At 52.0% G+C, this 20,236-nt stretch overlaps 1 protein-coding gene across 1 annotated transcript in view; it reads right to left on the bottom strand.

Annotated features, from left to right (window-relative positions):
- Nucleotides 1–52: 52 nt before the first annotated feature.
- Nucleotides 53–20,236, bottom strand: part of LOC125148175 (core histone macro-H2A.2) — a 59,019-nt gene continuing 38,835 nt past the window's right edge. The window contains exons 3-9 of the mRNA XM_047825978.1: nucleotides 19,200–19,306; nucleotides 17,796–17,993; nucleotides 16,523–16,633; nucleotides 14,918–15,017; nucleotides 10,105–10,194; nucleotides 2,799–2,973; nucleotides 53–772 (exon numbers count right to left, since the gene is read on the bottom strand). Coding sequence (XP_047681934.1) covers nucleotides 607–772; nucleotides 2,799–2,973; nucleotides 10,105–10,194; nucleotides 14,918–15,017; nucleotides 16,523–16,633; nucleotides 17,796–17,993; nucleotides 19,200–19,306 — 947 coding nt within the window. The 3' untranslated portion in view covers nucleotides 53–606. The remainder of the gene's footprint in view (nucleotides 773–2,798; nucleotides 2,974–10,104; nucleotides 10,195–14,917; nucleotides 15,018–16,522; nucleotides 16,634–17,795; nucleotides 17,994–19,199; nucleotides 19,307–20,236) is intronic.

Below are 20,236 nucleotides of genomic sequence, written 5' to 3'. Positions count from 1 at the left end.
TTTTTTTTTTTTTTCCTTTCATTTTCTTTTTCTTTAAAAAAAAAAAAAAACAAACAAAACCAAAACAAAAGCCTGAAGCAAAATCTTTTTAGGAGTAGATACAGATATTATTGGGTGGGGTGGGGGCACTAAAACAGAAAAGAAAAGCACCAGTGGGACGCCTCTCTCATTTTCTTCTCTCCATCACCGAACACAGACAGCCAACAAAGCCCGAGTCACTTTTATGCCCTCTTCCCTTGCAAAAAGGAGAAACAAGGTTTTAAGAATTTTGAAAGGATTTTTTTTTGTGTGTGTGTAAAAGTCAATGCTATAAATCTAAAACGAAGTCTGTTTTTTTTAAAAAAGTTCTAAAACAACAGGAAGAAAACACATGGAAAGAAACCCCTCGTGGAGACCTGGTTAATTACAGACTGAGGCTCTTTGAAACGAGAATATAAAATGCAGAGGGCTCCTTCCGTGGGCGGGACCTGCTCCTGCGGCCTCTGCTCCCCGCTTCCCTGCCAGCTGCCCTCCGCTCCCCTGCCGTCACACTTCCTCTCTCCTTTTACAAAATAAAACCCCACTCCTGTGACTTCGATCCTCCGGCCGGGCACGGGCACGGGGCGGCTACTTGGCATCGAGCTTGGCCATCTCCTGCACGTAGATGCCAATGCTCTCGCTGTCAAAGAGCAGGAAGTAGACATTCTTCAGCGAGGATGCGCTCGAGTCGTCAAAGTGGGCCGAGATGGCTTTGAGGGTCACCTGGGCTGCCGTCTGTTTGGGGAAGCAGTTTCTGTGCCAAAGGAAGAGAAGAGCTGACGTTACTTTGGTTCCCGGGACCCGCGCGTAACTCCGCTCTCAGCCTGGGGTTGGGGGGAAGCGGCCTCTTCTTATCTTTGCTTCCGTCTCCCGGGGTCTCAGTGGGTGTAGGCTGGGCCACTATGGTCTTTGGTTGTCCTCACGGGGACAGCCCGGGAGTGGGACAGGCAGGAGACGCTGTCCCCACTTTACAAGAGCCACGCTGGCTCAGTCGAAGTCACAGGGCTGGCCGGTGGGCAGTGCCTCCTGCTTGGACGAATCTGTGGTGCCTGCCTCGAGTCGAGCGGGGCTTTAAAACCACAACCGACTCAGCATTTAAGCATAGCTAGGCTTTATTAGCTCCCTCAACACTGCTTTACAACGTGGGGGCGCCTGGGTGGCTCAGTTAAGCATTCGACTTCAGCTCAGGTCATGATCTCACAGTTCGTGGGTTCAAGCCCCGCGTTGGGCTCCGTGCTGACAGCTTAGAGCCTGTTTCTGCTTCTGTGTCTCCCTCTCTCTCTCTGCCCCTCTCCCGCTTGCCTCTGTCTCTTTTTCAAAAATAAACATTAAAAAAAAAAAACAACTGCTTTACAACGTCAGATCGTTAAAGGGCAGAAACGTGCACTCAAAAGCGTGTCTTCGTAATTCCTTTTTTGTGCGCCTCGTGTGCCTTTCACTAACCCGTGTGGACGTGCCGCTGTAAGTCGGGGACTGGTGACTCTGGGTAGGGCCCTAGTCACCAAGCCGAGATGGAGCTGCCCACCAGGCTGGGCCACGGCACCAGCCTCCAGGGACACGGCCGTTGTGGCGACTGAGGGTCAGCCACCAAGCCCCCTGGGGCGGGCGGGTGCAGGACGGGCCTGTCTGATAGGGATTCTTCTCACTGGGATGTCGTGTCCTTGTGGTACGTGGTCCTGGCCACGTGGAGAATTCAGCCCGCCGTGCCTCTGGGCCAGGCTGTGGAGACCCAGCGCCGTTTGGGTCGAGACAGGATTACAGCGGGAAGCCAGGCCTCACGATTTCCCTCTCAGCCTGCCCGTAACTCGACTCTAACAGACCATCTTCCGTGTGTAAATCCTGCCCGCGTTACAGACGGGCATCTCTCAAGAGAGAGGGTGTTGAAAACTGAAGCAACAGCTTGCATCGGCCACGAGTGTGACAGGAGAGGACAGGCAGGCTACCTGTGAGGACAGAGATCCTCATTATGTACCTGCTATGCTCCCAGCTGGGGTCTGTGCCGATCAGAACAATCACTTCTCCGAACTCCCAAAGCAGACCCCGGGTGACAGCCTGTCCCTTCTCTGGGTGTGTCTGCCAGGGCCTCGGCCTCCGGCCTCTGCTCCCCTCCACCCCGGCAGCGCACGAGTCCCCCGGGGATTCTGAGATGTCGTTCTGGGCTGCGGCCTGAAACTCTGTACTCTCACGTTCCGACACAGCAGAGTTACTGGTCCACGGACCGCCCTTGGAGAAGCAAGGCCTTTGGGCCTGGTGTTTTCTTTCTTTCTTTTTTTTAATTAAAAAAAAATTATTTTTGAGAGAGAGAGAGCAGGGGAGGGGCAGAGAGAGGGAGACACAGAACGCAAAGCAGGCTCCAGGCTCTGAGCTGTCAGCACAGAGCCTGACGCGGGGCTTGAACTTGTGAGCTATGAGATCATGACCTGAGCTGAAGTCGGACGCTTAACCGCCTGAGCCCCCCGGGCGCCCCAAGCCTGGTGTTTTCTGACCACGTGTTCGGATGGGCAGCAGGCGGGGATGTGGGCGTTGAACATGGCAGGCTCTCGGAGAAGCACTGTCTCTTGCTCCTCTCTGAAGCTGCCTTTCTCTGTGTTTCGAAGGGCGGAAATTGGGGTTTCGCCCCATCCCCTGGTCAACATGCTTGGCCGGGCCGGCAGCCCTGGGTCACATCTTCTGGAATGGTCAGACTGGATGTGCATAAGTAGGAGGGCAGCAGGCCCCCGGGGAGTGGGCTGGACGAGCACATTCCGAACCTCCCGCCCACCCCGAGGAGCGCGCCTTACCTGCCGCTGGGAAACGGTGGGAACGCCACAGACTTCAGCTTCTTGTCCTCTGCCGCCGACAGGCAGTTTTTGATGGTCTCTTCGAGCTGTTCTTCACATTTGTCGGAGCCCCACTGAGGGATGTGACAGTGGATGACAAATTTGGCTGCGAGTCCGCTGGATTGGCTGACAGCGGCTGGGACAGGAGAGAGAAACACTGCGGGTTATTTCCTAGGTCTCCGCCTTCCTCCTGGGGGCTGGGCGGAACCCCACCCGAGCCTCTCAAATGTGTGCGGACAGGGAAGCCAGAGCAGCTAGCTGGGCAACGTTCCGTGCTTCTTCTTTTTTTTAATTTATTTATTTTGAAGGAGAGAAAGCACCAGCCGGGGAGAGGCAGAGAGAGAGAGAGAGAGAGAGAGAGAGAGAGAGAGAATCTCAACAAGGCCCCGCACAGCGCCGAGCTCGACTGGGGGCTCGAACTCATGAACCATGGGCTCATGACCTGAGCCAAAACCAAGAGTTGATGCTTCACTGACTGAGTCACCCAGGCGCCCCGGGTTCTGTGCTTCTGATGGGACCGTGCGTTTGCGCTGTTGGAATTGCCCTGGACGGTCAGCACCAGCTGCAGACGGATGCGTTACAAGCCGATGTGACTTGCCCGTGCTCTGCCACCCCGTCACTCGGCCAGGCCACCTACTGACGATGGCTCCCAGTCAAAGGTACACGCCAGAATCACCCCGACAGCTGAGGAATGGCCTTCCCCAAACGTCCACGTCCTCGTCCCTGGACCCTGCGAGCGTGACCTTACGTGGCGGAAGGGACTCTGCAGGTGTGATTAAGTGAAGGATCGTGGGATGGGGAGGTTATCCTGGGTTAGTTGGGTGTGCCGTCAGTGGATCACCCGGGTCCTTCTAAGTGGGAGGCAGCAAGGTCAAAGGCAGGAGAAGGCAAAGTAAGGACGGAGCAGAGCTTGGGGCGATGTGTCCAGGAGCCCCGAACGGCCCAGCCCGGAAGCTGGGAGGGGCAAGGAGCGGCTTCCCCGCGAAGGAACCCGCTCTGCCAACAACCTCATCTTAGTTCTTTCACACTGACCGTGGACTTCTGACCTCTGACACTAATCGAGAGTCGGTCTGTGTTGTCTGAAGCCACTAAGGGGCGCCTGGGTGGCGCAGTCGGTTAAGCGTCCGACTTCAGCCAGGTCACGATCTCGCGGTCCGTGAGTTCGAGCCCCGCGTCAGGCTCTGGGCTGATGGCTCGGAGCCTGGAGCCTGTTTCCGATTCTGTGTCTCCCTCTCTCTCTGTCCCTCCCCCGTTCATGCTCTGTCTCTCTCTGTCCCAAAAATAAATAAAAAACGTTGAAAAAAAAATTGAAGCCACTAAGTTTGTGGTAACTGGTCACAAGCAGTGATAGGAAACGAATACAACAGCTTTTAATTAATAGATGCGTAGGCCCTGCCGCCCCCACCGGGCCCCCAGGATCCCGGCTCAGTAGCGCCGGTGCGGGACTTGCGCGCGTGCGTGTGCGTGCGTCTGTGGTCTAGGGCCCTCCGTAAATTGAGAACCGCCGCACCACTCCGTTGCACATGCCCCCGGGCAGGACTGTCTTTCGGTCACCGAGGAGCCCGCACTGGGGGCAGGGGTTCAAAACGGGTTGTGAAGTCGACTTACACCAGCCTTGTCTCGTTGCTTCCGTTCGTGCTCCTTTTTACTCTCCCGATCCCATGCCGAGCAGTTGGGTCTGACCCACTGGCCATTCTCCGGCCACAGCCGCGCGCCACCTCCCCTAAGCCGCCCACCTTGCGGAGCTGGGGCTCCGTGCCCCTCAAGGAACCGGGTGTGCTTGTAACATAGACGGGTGCCTGCTGCGTTCTGGAGCGGTGTGTGTGGGGGGGGGGGGGGGAGGGGGGTTGGTTAGAAAGATTTAGTTGAAATACACGATGCCCGCCTAGTTTTTGAGAAGCGTTTCCTAGCAACATCCACAGTGTTGGGGAACTGATGGCTGCACCCGCCGGGTTGGGCGGGTGGACACTCTTTGTGGCCCTTTGGGTCGGCCGGTTGCCTTCCCAGAGCCCCGCTGGGTGCGGGCCGCCTGACGGGTGAGTGAGTGAAGGAAATTTGCCAACATAAATACAGGAGGCAGGGGGGCGTGACCGGGTGGACTCTATGACCGTGTACATTTGCACGCCAGGAGCAGAATGTCCTCGGGCCCGGAGTCCGGGGCTGTTCTCCAGAGAACCGGGGACACTTGGCATTGGTCCCACTGCTGGGGGCAATTTCTCTGAGGCTTCTCTACTCTCGTCTGCTGCCTCTTCACATACTGGGTGGATTTATTTTACATAAATTTAAAACATAATCATGTTACCAGCTGAATGGTGTCTTTTTAATGTAAAGTCATTTACAGTATTTTTTTTTATTGTTTATTTATTTTTGAGAGAGGGACAGAATGGGAGTGGGAGGGGGCAGAGAGAGAGGAAGACACAGAGTCTGAAGCAGGCTCAGGCTCCAAGCTGTCAGCACAGAGCCCGACGTGGGGCTTGAACTCCCGAATGGTGAGATCATGACCTGGGCCGAAGTTGCTTAACTGTCAGTCAGATGCTTAACTGACTGAGCCACCCAGTTGCCCCTAATGTTTACTTATTTTTGAGAGAGAGAGAGAGAGAGAGACAGTGCACACACGAGCAGGAGGGGTTGCAGAGAGGAAGGGAGAGAGAATCCCAAGAAGGCTCCATGCTGACTTGGGGCTCGATCCCATGACCCTGGGATCATGACCTGAGCTGATATCAAGAGTCAGATGCTTAACTGACTGAGCCACCCGGGAGCCCCTAATGTAAAGTCATTTAAATAACAGGAATATGCTCCTAGATGGCAGTATTACGTCAATCATTGAATCTATTAAAACAAACCCTTCTCTTCCCTTTTGAGGCCCTCGACTACACTAGATTTTGAAGGTATCCTAAGACAAGGTATTCCCGTGGCAACTGAAAACGGACAATACGGCTTGAAGCTGTAATGATATAGAATGTTCCCTTGATGTGCCCAGGACAAGGGTTAAGGTATCTTGGGGACTGGGATGCTGAGACTTGGTAGAGGCACCAAGGCACTGATGTGGTGTCACTTGGTGAGCCACCTTCACCGGTGAAGACCTGTGCTCTGAGGGCAGCAGTGTCACTGCGAGGAGCTTCCAGAACCTTCCCTCAGGCAAGCCATCACATTCTGGAAGGCCCTGCACCTTCTCAGAGTTACCGCAGCTGAAGGGGGCTCCGGGGTGGCCCCTTGTCCCGCTGGGAAGCTGCCAATCCTTGGTCTCCCTGACACCGTGATTTTCCTTCTGCCTCAGTTTCCTGCAACAGCCTCTCTTCTTCCTATCCGTCTGGGCCCGGGTCTCTTCTCGCTGCTGCAGGCGGCACTCAGGCAGCTCCTAGGCAACTACCTGCAAGCCATTTTCCTCCTCAGCTTTTCCCAACCTCTCACCAGGGACGTGCACCTCAGCCAACTTTCCGGTGCCCCTGGTTCCGAAGCCCGATTCCCCCCTTCTCCATCTGTCACTGGAAACGTCAGCTGGTTTCCTCTGACTTGTCTCATTCAAAGACCCTCTGCTTCATCTCTCCCGCTTCCCGTTCAGCTTCCCAGCTGGAATCAGGATGCATCTTACGACGGCTGCCAGCCCGGACTGAGCGGAGTTATTTCAGACAGAAGTGGCATCTGCTTGTCACCTGGGGTCACTACCAAACTGGTCTCGTGTTCCACTAACCTCCCTGCCTGAGGTTTCTGGGCCGCACTGGATTCGGCAGCAAATCCATAGGAGTACCAGCTTATGGCTCAAATTCTCTAGTGGGGTTTTTTTTTTCCCCCTCAGTCCACCCAAGGTCAAGGTCAAGATACATACTTGCTGCCCTTTTTGTGTGGTGGGTTCAAGTCTTGCTTGCTCTCGAATGGAACATTCCCAGCTTTATGTGGGCTCTCCTTTTAGATATCCCATCTTGGATGGTTATTCCTTTTTTTTTTAAGGTTTATTTATTTTAAAAAAAAATTTTTTTTTCAACATTTGTTTATTTTTTGGGACAGAGAGAGACAGAGCATGAACGGGGGAGGGGCAGAGAGAGAGGGAGACACAGAATCGGAAACAGGCTCCAGGCTCTGAGCCATCAGCCCAGAGCCTGACTCGGGGCTCGAACTCGCGGACCGCGAGATCGTGACCTGGCTGAAGTCGGACGCTTAACCGACTGCGCCACCCAGGCGCCCCAGAGGTTTATTTATTTTTGAGAGAGACAGAGCACGAGCAGGGGAGGGGCAGAGAGAGAAGGAGACACAGAATCCGAAGCAGGCTCCAGGCTCTGAGCTGTCAGCACAGAGCCCGATGGGGGGCTCGAACTCACAAGTCGTGAGATCACGACCTGAGCCGAAGGTGGAGGCTCAACCTACTGAGCCACCCAGGCGCCCCTTGGCTATTTATTCTTTCTTAATGATATAGACAATTAGGGCATGTCTTATAAGGGATGGCATTTTTAAACTAAATGTCACACTGACGTTAAACCCTGATGAGCTGTCTCCCCTCTTCCAGATTCAACCTCACCAATCCCTTCTTCCAACAGAGCTACCATGGATGGGTCCCAGGCCACGGGTGCTTGGACCTAACATACCTGCCCCACTTTCTTAGCTCGTGATTATTCCTGAAGCCTTCCCCTTCCTTCTGGATTCATCTCTCTCCCGTGGGCCTTGCAGCAAAAGGGCCTGTGATTTCTGCCACCCAGCTTGTGTGTGTCCGAACACGGTGTCTTTTGCGCCACCTCCTGAATAGTAACAGAGCTGCGTGTGGAATTTGTGGTTGATGGTATTTCCCCTGGGGGCTTTGAGGCCATTTCTTTCCCACTTCCAAGAATCCTCGGTTGCTGATGAGAAGTCTGTGGTCAGAATGGTCTTTACGTGGTCTGCCTTTCCCCTCAGCTTGCTTTGCAGGTTTCTCTTGATTTTTGAACTTCTTTATTATTATTATTTTAATTTATTTTGAGAAAGAGAGAGAGAGAGCACATGCACATACAAGCGAGGGAGGGGCAGAGAGAGAGAGGGAAAGAGAGAGAATCTCAAGCAGGCTCTGCACTCAGCCCGGAGCCCGACGTGGGGCTCCGTCTCAGGACCCTGCAATCCTGACCTGAGCCAAAATTGAGAGTTGGATGCTCAATTGACTGAGCCACCCGGGTGTCCCTTAGCCATGTTGTTTTAAAATGTGTTTTTACTTAATGTTTTTTATTTATTTTTGAGAGAGCGCGCGCATGAGCAGTGGGGGCAGAGAGAGAGGGGGACAGAGGATCCAAAGCAGGCTCCGTCCTGACGGCAGCCGGCCCGACACGGGGCTCGAACTCGCGGACCATGAGATCATGACTTGAGCTGAAGTCGGACACTCGACCGACTAAGCCACCCAGGCGCCCCCAGCCATGATTTTTTAAAGACTGCTTCTCTAGCTTCTATTTCTGCCTCTGGAACTCTTCTAAGTGCATTGGAGCCTCCCACCCTGTGCAGAACAGCTAGTTTTCTCTCCTTCCCACCCTGGCAGCAGTTGGTTGGAGGCCTTCCCCCACTCGTGACTGGACCTGGGGCCCAGCGGCCTGCGGCCTCGACCTTCCCTGCTGCTGCCGCCTCCCGCCCTTCTGTCCCTGCCCGCCCGAATGGTGGTCTCACATCTCCACGCGGCTCTGTCTCACAATTTTAAGTGTGAAATTCTACCATTGCTCTATGTATGGGGAATGGTAGGTGCAATTTGAAAGGGAGGACTCACGTTTTCTCTTGACTGGAAGCCCCTTTTCTTTTCTTTTCCTTTCTCTTTTCAAAATTTTATTTGAATTCTGGCTAGTTAACATACAGTGCGATATCGGTTTCAGGAGTAGAATTCGGTAATTCATCAACTACATACAACACCCAGTGCTCATCCCAAAAAGTGCCCTCCTCGGGGCGCCTGGGTGGCGCAGTCGGTTAAGCGTCCGACTTCAGCCAGGTCATGATCTCGCGGTCCGTGAGTTTGAGCCCCGCGTTGGGCTCTGGGCTGATGGCTCAGAGCCTGGAGCCTGTTTCCGATTCTGTGTCTCCCTCTCTCTCTGCCCCTCCCCCGTTCATGCTCTGTCTCTCTCTGTCCCAAAAATAAATAAAAAAATGTTGAAAAAAAAAAAGGTGCCCTCCTCCGTGCCCATCACCCGTTTAGCCCATCTCTGCCCCCCACTCCTCCATCAACCTTCAGTTTGTTCTCTATCATTAAGACTCTCTTCTGGTTTGCTTCCCTCTCTTTTTTCCCCCTCCCATGAGCTCATCTGTTTTGTTTCTTAAATCCCACATAGCCCCATTACTTTTCTGGCAACAGATCTGATCACGACAGGGCCCAGCTTAAACTCTCAAATGCTGGCTCAGGACCCGGGCCTTGTCACACACGATGCCCTTACCGCCCAGCGTCCCTGCCCCCAGGGGTTCTTACACCCTCGCTGGAGCCTCCCCAGTGCCAGAGGGCATGGCTCCCTCCCTGTGCCCCTCTTATGTTGTCTGTCTCTCCTCCTGGACCGTCCAGTGCTTGAGGGCAGGAGTGGGTTTCATTGCCTTCGGAGCCCTGGCATCGGGACAGCACTTGGCACTGAGTACGCGGTGCCCGGAGGTGATGTGTGTGTACACTGGGGGGACAAGGATCTGAAGTTGGAGCCACCTGTCAAAAAGTTACCCAATATCCCTGAAAAACTTGGGCAACAGTGTTCACGCACAGCAGCTCTCTTTGCAAGAGCCAAAGGTAGAAACAACCCACCTGATGAAATGGGTCCACATAATGGAATATTATTCAGCCCTAAAAAGGGAACAAAACACTGATGCATCCTACAACGTGGATGAACCTTGATAGGATTATATGAAGTCAGGGAGGCTAGATACCAAAGGTCACATGACCCGTGATTCTGTTCACGTGAAATGTCCAGAACAGGCAAATCCATGGAGGCAGAAGGCGGACTGGGGGTTGCCAGGGGCTGGCGGAGGGGGAAGGGAGTCACCACTGGGGGTGACAGAAGAATTGTGGGGTTGGACAGTGGTGATGGTAGGACAGCATGATGAGTGTAAGTTACCCAACAGCTTCATTCTGGGGTGATCTGATGCTAATTGCCTTGAACTCTCCAGACCCATTGTCGTCCCCAGAGTGCATGAAATGATGTACGCGGGCCTGCGCGAGTTGTCTGAGAGATGCCGACTCTCTGACTCGCTGAGGCCTATTTTGCTCGGCAAACTGATCATGCGCGAAGCATGTGGCGCTGGCGGGGAGGGTGGCGAGGCGGTGCCGGGAACACGGGCGCCACGCCGCGCTTACCTTCGGCGACTTCCAAAGGGCCTTGGGATTTGCGGAGCTCCTTTACCGTTTCCAAGAACTCTTTCCCGCCAGCCTTTTCCAAGGCCTTACCTGCGGAGAACAAGGGAAGCCATGGCTGTTGTCCTTTTCAAAGTCACCGGTCACACTGTTTCGCATAGTTTCAGTAGGCCAGAAAACAGATAACCAACCGCACTTGCAAAGCAGGAATCCCACTTTGCAGTCGGGTTGCCAGCGGTCCCTGCTGGTAGGGGTCTCTGGGCTTCTGCCCAGCAGGGCTTAGATTCTAGCAAACTCTTTCAAAGGGCCTTTTTAAGGGGTGATTTGGCCATAAGCAGTCTCACGACATGAATCCTGAAGGTGATTTTTAGAAATCGAAGTACAGTTGACACACGATGTTACGTGAGTTTCAGGCGTGCAACATAGTGACTGGACAACTCTACACATTGTGCTGTGCTCCCCACCAGGGTAGCCACCATCTGTCACCATACAGCACGGTCACAATACCATCGCCTATATACCCTATGCTGTACTAAGGGTGAATTTATCTATCTATCTATCTATCTATTTAGAGTGAGCAGGGGAGAGGCAGAGAAAGAGGGAGAGAGAGAGAATCCCAAGCAGGCCCCGAGCTGCCAGCATAGAGCCCCATGCGGGGCTCGAACTCAGGAACCGTGAGATCGTGACCTGAGCCAACACCCAGAGTGACACTTAACCGAGCCACGCAGGCGCCCCTAAAGGTGAACTTTAAAAAAAATAGTGGCTCCAGTGTTCTGATCTCTGGGTTCAGGACCGCACGCTGTGTTGGTTAAATTCAGTGCCTTGGTGATTCGAAGGCCCACACGGAGGCGCATCTCACAGACCATGCACCAGGTCCTAAGCCTGGTGCCGGGCCCGAGGTGACAGCAGGAACCTCTGGGTGCAGACTCCAGGGGTCCCAATCCCATTTCACCACCACCTGTGTGTAGTGAGTCTGGTGGGCAGAGGCCAGACAAGGTCAGGGCAGCCTGCGGTGGTGTTCCACCAACCTGGGCCTGGGTTTTCAATGGAAACACGCAACTCTGAGAGGCGCCCCTCTAAGGACCTTTCTGATGGGAGAGCCCTTGGGTCTCTGATGTTAGGACAATTCTCTACTCGGTATTTCAGGATTGTGCTTCCGCGGAGGCCAAGTGGACCCCCCCAATGGATGGCAGGACTCCACCTCTAGCCAGCAGGAACCCCGCGTCTGGGCGCTGGGGCTCCTCATGCCTCTGAGATGACGTAGGGCGTCTTGTCCACGCTAGGTGGTTGCTGCCCTTGGTGGGGGATGAGGCCTCTCCCCCCACGTGTTTTCATCTTCTAATGAACTTGGTGATCGCGCTGTCTGGGGCAAGTCTCAGCTCTCTCTTCACGGTTATGATGGTGGGAGCTGGTGAGGGAGCTTCCTACTCCCCACCTGCACCCTCAGGCGTATTTGGAGAGCCGCAGGGCATTGTGCGGGTTATGGAGGAAAGGTGCCTGTTCCAGCAGTCAGTTTCCACTGGGGCTGGGAAGGGGCGGGGATTTCTTCACGAAGGTGCTTGGGTTTCAGCGATACAATTTGGAAATGGTAATCTTGGGCCTTCAGAGTCTCCTTCCTGGCCCTCAGACTCCCGGCCAGTGCTGATCTGCTGGGTCACAGAAGCCTGGAGAAGGCCAGGACCCGCAGCCAGCGGCCCCATACGTGCCGAGAAGCATCGGAAACAGGTGCATTCTGCACCTGCACTCTGCACTGGGGCCAAGGGCCAGATGGGAGCGTGTAAAAGGCAAGGCGAGCCCACCCTCTTCCCCAAAGACTCCCAAGCACAAAGCAACCTGAAATGTCGATGGGGGGACTTTCTCTCTATGGAAGCATTCCAGTGAAGAAAGGAAGGAATGCTAGAATTAAGATATGGCTCCTACCCACACAACCCCTAAGGAACGGACAAACCTGGAGAAGGAGCATCAGTGGGAGTCACCCGCCTCCCGACGTAGAATATCCCATCACTGACCAAACAGTCTTACCCCCAATTTTTGAGCCTGAATCTCATTAGGACTCTAGATCCAACTACCAATTTATAAGAAGAACAGAGAAGAAACATGTTTCATGGCATCAGGAGCATGTAATCCATAAAATCCAGACTTGGGAAACCCTACAGAACAAATGGCCCAGCTTCTTCAAAAAATAAACTGGAAATAAAAAGAGAGAGAGAGAGAGAGAAAGAGGGAAAAGATATGAAAGGGGAACCGAGGAGCTATAAGAGATTCATCAGCTAATTGTGATGCGTGGACTTACTTGGATCCTGAATCAAACACATTAAAAAAACAAACTGGGGGCCGCTGGATGGCTCAATCGTTTAAGTGTCCAACTTCGGCTCAGGTCATGATCTCTCGGTCCGTGAGTTCGAGCCCCACGTCGGGCTCTGTGCTGACAGCTCAGAGCCTGGAGCCTGCTTCGGATTCTGTGTCTCCCTCTCTCCTTGCCCCCCGCCCCCCCCGTCCCCACACTCTGTCTCTCTCAAAAATAAACATTAAAAAAATTAAAAACACAAACAAATTGGTGTTTGTGATACAACTGAAATGTGAACAGTGACCAGTATGCGACAACATTACTATTTCTAGCTGTGATGATGGTACCGTGTCGAAAAGTTATGCTGTCGAAATGCTAGCCCTGATCATTCCGAAGAGCCCACAGACACGATGACGTCTGGAGGGTGGGGGTGGGGTAGCATGAGAGCAGGCTCGGGCAACTGGGTGTATGGGGTTTTCGTCATGCTCTTCCGTTATTTTTGTGTATGCTCGAATTTTTCTGGAACGACACACAGTGCTTTAAAAAGACTAAATCAGGGTCTTATCTGCAGGGGGTGATTGGTTTGGGTGACGGTCGTGGAAAATGGAATCATGACAGGAGGGACCCCTTCTAAACAGCACAGCAACAATAAAAAAAAAAAAGACCATCATTTATCAAATGTTTATGAGCCCGGCACTGTGCTAGCCTCATCCATGTGTTACCTTATTTAACCTTCACGCTGTCCCTATGACATGGGGGCTATGGTTATCCTCACTTATAGGGGGAGGTAAGTGAGGTTCAGAGAGCTTGAGGAATCTGCCTAAACTCACACAGCTGGAGGTAATGGGTAAAATCTAGGACACAGACCCATCCTGACCCCAGAAGCCTCATTGCTGCGATCTGAGTTTTTGCTCCATTATCAGTGTTCTCTGTACCCTATTACCACCCTGCCACTTAAAAAAAGAAAACTATCGTGATTGCTTTCCTGATAGAGAAATGCAAACTCTAGAAATGATAGAATTGCACTTGAAGCAGATTAAGACTAAGGCTACTGGGGGGAGTCTTTGCATACAATGGGGAGTTCAGGGCAGTTGACAAGGCCTGGGCTGGGTCTGAACAATGAAGAAGTTTTACAGTTTCTATATACAAGACAAGTCCTGTTTCTCTGCATTGTGGTTCACCCTGCCCCCAGCGCCGAGGCTGTCCTATCTCCTTCTCAGCAAAGCACGTGGCCTCTGATGCCCCTGGGGACACCTAAGTGAGCCCAGTGGCCTGGGCAACCCCCCCCCCCCCCCCCCAGTCCTACCAACCCAAGGCTGAGACCCAAGCCCTGAATCCCAGGGATAAAGACCTTTCTTTGCTCACTTTCTTTACTTTTTTCAATGGAGGGTTTAAGGCACTTCTGTCTTGTAAAAGTGGATAAGGTGGTGACCATTTAGAATGCCATTACTTCTAGTGTTCTTGAGAGCTTAGCCCTCCCTGTTCCTCCAGCTCGCCCGGGGAACAGCTCCCTTCCACCACCCGCGGGACAGGCTGCGATCCACCGGTAAAGTAACTCAACACACAGCCTCACAGACAACTTTCTCCAGATGTCCATTTCCTTTTTACCAAAGGTGTTCTTAATTTTTAGGCTCAAAATAAATGTGGAGGTTTACCCCAAACACGTACGACAATGTTTACAGCACTACGCATCCTTGCCCAAAGTAGAAACTATGCAAACGCTGTCGATGGTGGAAGGTCACCACGTTCTGGTGTATTCCTACAGTGGAATACCGCACGGCAAAGAAAATGAACGAACTGCAACCACGCCCAACAATACGGGCGTGTTTCATAGATACAAAGTCGAGCAAAAGATACGAACAAAGACGCATCGCATGGTTTCATTTATATGAAGTCCAGAACAGACGGCAGCCGTCTGTGCTGGGAGGAGACAGGACAGCGGTTACCCGTGGAGGGAATGGTACGAGGGATGGGGAAGGGAGGGGATTCTGGGGCGCCGATAGGGTTCTGCTTCATGATCAAGGTGCCGGTTACACAGACACGTTCACTGGGAGGAAAATTTGTCAAGCTGTGCACTAACGATCTGTTTTTACATGATGCGTCCGCGAACACTTCAAAAATATACCCAGATTAAAGACAAAATTAGGGGGCGCCTGGGTGGCGCAGTCGGTTAGGCGTCCGACTTCAGCCAGGTCACGATCTCGCAGTCCGGGAGTTCGAGCCCCGCGTCGGGCTCTGGGCTGATGGCTCAGAGCCTGGAGCCTGTTTCCGATTCTGTGTCTCCCTCTCTCTCTGCCCCTCCCCCGTTCATGCTCTGTCTCTCTCTGTCCCAAAAATAAATAAACGTTGAAAAAAAAAAAAAGACAAAATTAGTTACTTTCTGGTAGTGCCGTCTAATTACACCCAAAGGACGGAGTGTATGTGGTCCCCCAAGTCGAGGAGATCTGGTCGACCACGGCCAACTTCACAAGAACTTGCCCGAACAGTGGGCTCGCCTTTGGAACCTCTACCGAATTCTCAGGACCTTACCTATGTCTTCCTTGAGGTCAATTTCGGCTGTGGTTGGGTGGACAATGCCCTCCACTCTCATGGAGCCAATATGGCTGATGTCACTCTGGGTCAGGGAGAGCTGCGTCAGGAAGGAAAGACGGAGAGTGTGGGAGAGATCAAGTCCTATTAAAAGTCTTCATATTTTACCTCCCATCTGTTAATTCTCTCAGTTATTTACACTGAATTGTCACCATAAAGGGCCGCGGTGGGAGCGACCGTCTCGGGGTGTTTGGTCTTCCGGAAGCTCTTCTGAGCCCAGTGGATTTGACTGTCACACTGAGCATCAAATCTGTCTCCTCTTCCGGGAGCAGGAATGGGCCCTCCCTGTTTCTTCCTTTCCCTCTAGCTTATGCCTCCGTTTCCCAGTCCAGATGGCCTTGGCGTCTGGTGGCATGTGGTCTGAGCAGTTCCCGCCAGGGAAGCCCGGGATGGCTCTCCCTGGCTCCCCTCAGGCCCCTGCATTCTTCCCAGAGCAGGGGACAGGAACGTGTGGCCGACGACCCTGATGTCCCCTCCGGGGACAGGGATGCGTGGCCGACGACCTGGCTCGAGAATAGTGGCGGGCTCTAGGATTCCAACCTGCCTATGTCTGGCCACCCTGCCTTTTGGGGACCACACTCTTAGGGCTACGCTTGTGACAGGCCGCCTTGCGCGCTCATAACTCAGTGGAATGCAGAACATTTTCCCTCGTCTCCCCGTGCGAGCGTGACAGTTCCGTTCCCCTGAGACAAGCCAGAGAAGGCCAGTTACCATGCGACCGCGGCCAGCCCCTGGAGGGGACTTCAGCTCCACACCTTTGCTTTCCTGCTTTCGCCAGTGAAGAATTAGGAACCCACCACATACACACTCTTTTGTAACACGCTCTTCCCAATGGCTTCTCTAGAAGTGCATCCTATTATCAGGCTGTGAACACTCAGCCACCAGAGGTATGATTAACTGACTGTTGCCTTGTGTATCTTATTTCAGCCCCATTTGACTTGGTAGATAAATTGTCTGCTCCGTAAACTGTATGCTAGTGGGAATGAATTATTTGCATGTCCGTCTGGGCTGCTGCTATGCTGCTGAAGGCTGTTCAGATGTATAGCCCGCTTGTCCTCTTTCTGCATTCCAGAAAGGCAAACAGACTGAATTATTGGCAAATGATTCATTTCTAACACCAGGGATATTCAGGAAACGTAGATCTCTATTCTCTTGCCCTGATACATTACATCGAAACACGCAAGGCTGGCCTCCCAGAGTCGTTTGAGAAGGTTAGCTAAGGATGTGTGGGGCAGGCGCAGAAATGAATGGGGCGCTGGGGAGTTCCCGGCCACGATGCCATTCTATGGCCTGACCGGGAAGATGGCCTATGCTTACCTTTGGCTGACCGGCGCCGGCATGAATAATTCTCGGCACTAAAGCGTTTGTTTACTCTCACAATGTAGACGCTGCCATAGCTCTTTAGTGTAAGCGTGAATAATTCAAGACCGGAGTGAAAGTCGTGTTAGGGGAACGAGGGATGAAGGAAACATCATTGCCTGCAAACGGTAGGTTATAAAAATGCAACAGTGTTTTACTGCAGCACATGACAATTCTCTTTATTACCTTCTGCCCTAGAACGAGGCTTTTAGATGACAGAATGGTGAATCCGTCCCCCGGCCCATCTTCGGAGGTGGAATTTGAAGTTCCTTCTTTATCGCTGTCCTTTGGTTTGGACTGTTGGTAGAAATCAGAAGGACAGGTGGGAGATAATTCAGGAAAAGCCCAGAGTGGCTTTATCAAGCCCTCCCTATGGCTATCACCACCTTGGATATGAAAGGAGGTGGCGGGTGTTATGTTCCGCCGTCCTCGATGGAGGGACGCAAGGGAGCAATAGGAGGGAAAGAGAAGGGCGTAGCCCAAAGTAAATTGTGTTCAAGAGGTCCACAGGCATGTGTAGTCCTTCCTCCGACTGGACACAGGTACACTGTCGCTCTTTGCAACGCCTGCAGCTTAAGATGGCAAGCATCGGAACCAAGTGGGGTCATTCATAGCCCACTGTTCAACCTCCCTTCTCCCCAGGATTTCCTTGGGGCACAGAGGCAGTGGCGTGAACTCCTAGACATCTTTTGTGTTATCGCGGAGGTCTGCGGAATGGAAATTTGATGACCTTTGTGGCAGCGCTGTCTACTAGAACTTTCTGTGAGCATGGAAATGCCCTCTGCCTGCTGAGCACTTGAAATGTGGGTGGCGCAACCAAGGAACTGAATTTTGTTTTAAAATGTCCCCAAACGGGCTCTACACTGTTAGTGCAGAGTCCAATGCGGGGCTTGAACTCACAACCGGCAAGCTCATGACCTGAGCTGCTGCCTAACCGACTGAGCCACCCAGGCCCCCCCAAGGAACTGAATTTTTACTCTGATTTAGTTTTAATGAATTCAAATGCAAAGAGCCGCACGTGGCTAGTGGTTTACTGTGGTGGCCAGCTGATGAAAGCATCTCCGAGCTATAGCTACCTGGCACACGAGGCTGTCCTGAATGCCTGAAATCCCACTGGCTGAACCCAGCCGACCATCTGGGGGAGACAGACAGTCTGTGACAAACACAGACTGGAGCTCTGAAGAGAAATACAAAGCAGAGTTCCAGGCTATCATCTCTCCCTTACGATTTTGTCAGGGGCAGTGGAAGCATCTGGAAACATGAAGGCCACCCATGCTTTGGGTTTGGAAACCTCTAGTAGTCCCTGCTTGGTGATTTAAGCTCTAGTCTCAGAGGCCCTTTGCTATTTTCTCCCAGTGGGGGGAGCCCCCAACCCGTCAACAATGATGGGGACTCTGGATGCTTCAACTTTCTCCTGTTCTCTGAGCATCCCTGGCTCACACAGGCAACCCAGGCTCACCTTTTTGGACGTCCGTGGTTTGGCAGCCTTGGATTTCTTGCCTCCCTTCTTGCCTGACGCCGCCTTCCTTCCTCTTTTCTCTGGGGGAGGGGAGAGGATAGTTTCCGACTTGCCTTTGGTCCCTCGCTTTTTGGCCAGCAGTTCGGGATGAATTCTGGGTAGGACACCTCCACTGGCGATGGTCACTCCTTTTAGCAGCTGAAGAGAGAAACGCGTGAGCTCGGGCAGCCAAGAGCTTGCTGGTTCTGGATTTAATACAGTTCTAACGGATGGCAAAACAAGTGTTAAATCTGGTCTTTGCTTTCCCAAAGCATGATGGGTGGTTTAACTAGCTTTCCTGTTCCACTGGTAGAGCGAGTCTTTGTAGGTATCATGGCATCCTATGTCTCATACAGAAAGCAAAACCAACAAGGGAAGATGAAAGGGTAAGGAGGCTGAAACCAGGACTGTTGCTCAGGGAGGGAGCACGGCTTGACAAAACTGGGTTCAAAGGTCGATGTTAGGGCTAGACCCAGTTAACAACAGACCTCCACACTCCTGATCACGCATTCCATCAGTAAAATGTGTTTGACCATGCACCTCTCAATTAATACGTTTACTTTCTAAACAATTGACATGTACTACTGCATTAATGTAGTCTGCACATCCCCAAGTAGTGCCTGTCTACAAGGTCTACAACCAGGGCGGGTCCATGGACAGTTAGAGTTACTGTCAGGGTCAAGAGAGATACAGGAATTGCAAGGAAGAGTCCAGAAACTTTTACAGCAACCTGACAGAGGTATCGTAGATCTATTGCATCTAATACCAAAAGATTGTGGCTTGTGGTTGGTATGTTGTTTTTTAAAAACTTTTCTAGCGATTATTTTTTATTGTATTTTTGGAAATTATCAGTCCACGATGGATTGGAGATAAGAACTGATTCTTCACATCACACACAATTTGAAAAGAACAAGATTAGAATACAAATTCTTGGACTATCTACGGACTATCTAGCACTTCCTGGGAGAGGCATTCACGGCAACTTTGGAGTTAGTTCCGTAATATAGAGAAGATTCTCCTGCCCTCATCAGAATGAGTTGTCAACGATGTTTGCGCGAAGAAATCATGAACAACATATATGCACGGCACCTTCCCCAGCTACACGGAGAGCTTGCTTTTAGAGAGGACAGGAAGGTCTGGAAAGACCCAAATATATAATGGGTCATTTCCAGAGGCAATTTTATTTTCTATCTGAATGATATAGCTAGCGGGATTTCTTCATCTCTTACATGATCTGGAAAATTTGTTGTATTAATGTGATTGGGAACTGTAGCAGGAGTGACTTATAACCAACGGGGTCCGCATGCAACAGGGTGTTTGGCAAACCCATCCTGTGGCTTGTGTCTGTGCTTCAGACAGACCTACCTGATTGAGTTCCTCATCGTTGGCAACTGCTAGCAGGATGTGTCTCGGGGCTATCCGGGCCTTCTTGTTGTCCCTTGCAGCATTCCCAGCCAACTCTAGAATTTCCGCTGAAATCACAAGAGGGAGTTAATAGGCAATCTACAGAATGGGGTCTGAGGTTTTTGGAGCTTTTCTTTGGAAATGGTCTCTGAATTGGATCACATTTATTCATTTGTCAGTCTCATGTCTGGGCCTGGAAAGAAATCCAGAATGCTGGAAAGAACTCAGGTTCCAGATGAGTAAGATATATATTTTTTTTAATTTTTTTTTCAACATTTATTTATTTTGGGGACAGAGAGAGACAGAGCATGGATGGGGGAGGGGCAGAGAGAGAGGGAGACACAGAATCGGAAACAGGCTCCAGGCTCTGAGCCATCAGCCCAGAGCGACGCAGGGCTCGAACTCACAGACCGCGAGATCGTGACCTGGCTGAAGTCGGACGCTTAACCGACTGCGCCACCCAGGCGCCCCAGATGAGTAAGATATTTAAGCAAGACCTGATAGACGATCCTGTGGCAGTCTTCGAGTTGCCCTCGACATTAATTCTGCGCCATCTTCCTTAATATTTGGACCTCTGATTTTTTTTGTTGAGCCCATAAACACAGGAAGGAAGACAGGATTTCCCAACCTCCCTTGTTGAGAATTGTGGTCATGTGACTACATTCTGGCCAATGAAAGACAAGTAATTATACTGTATGGTGCTTCCAAAAGTGCCCATCAATGAAGGGAATGTACCTTCTTCCCTTTCTGCTGGCCAACTGGGGACGTGATGGCTGGATTTGGCCAAGAGGAAGAGCAAGATAGAAGGAACTGGAGTTTCTTATGATGGTGGTGACTCCTGACTAGACTGTCCTTATTCCCGGACGGTCTTCTATAGACTTATTTTGTATATGAGGACAGAGATAAACTCTCTTGTTTAAGCCACAGGAGTTAATTCTTGTTAAGCAGGAGTTAATTCCGACCAATACAGAGCCCTAACATAGGACCTGAGTTTCTTT

This window comes from Prionailurus viverrinus, chromosome D2 (assembly GCF_022837055.1).
Source record: "Prionailurus viverrinus isolate Anna chromosome D2, UM_Priviv_1.0, whole genome shotgun sequence".
Taxonomy (NCBI): domain Eukaryota; kingdom Metazoa; phylum Chordata; class Mammalia; order Carnivora; family Felidae; genus Prionailurus; species Prionailurus viverrinus.
Note: the sequence above shows the minus strand (reverse complement) of the source record. Positions and strands in the feature narration are given on the sequence as shown.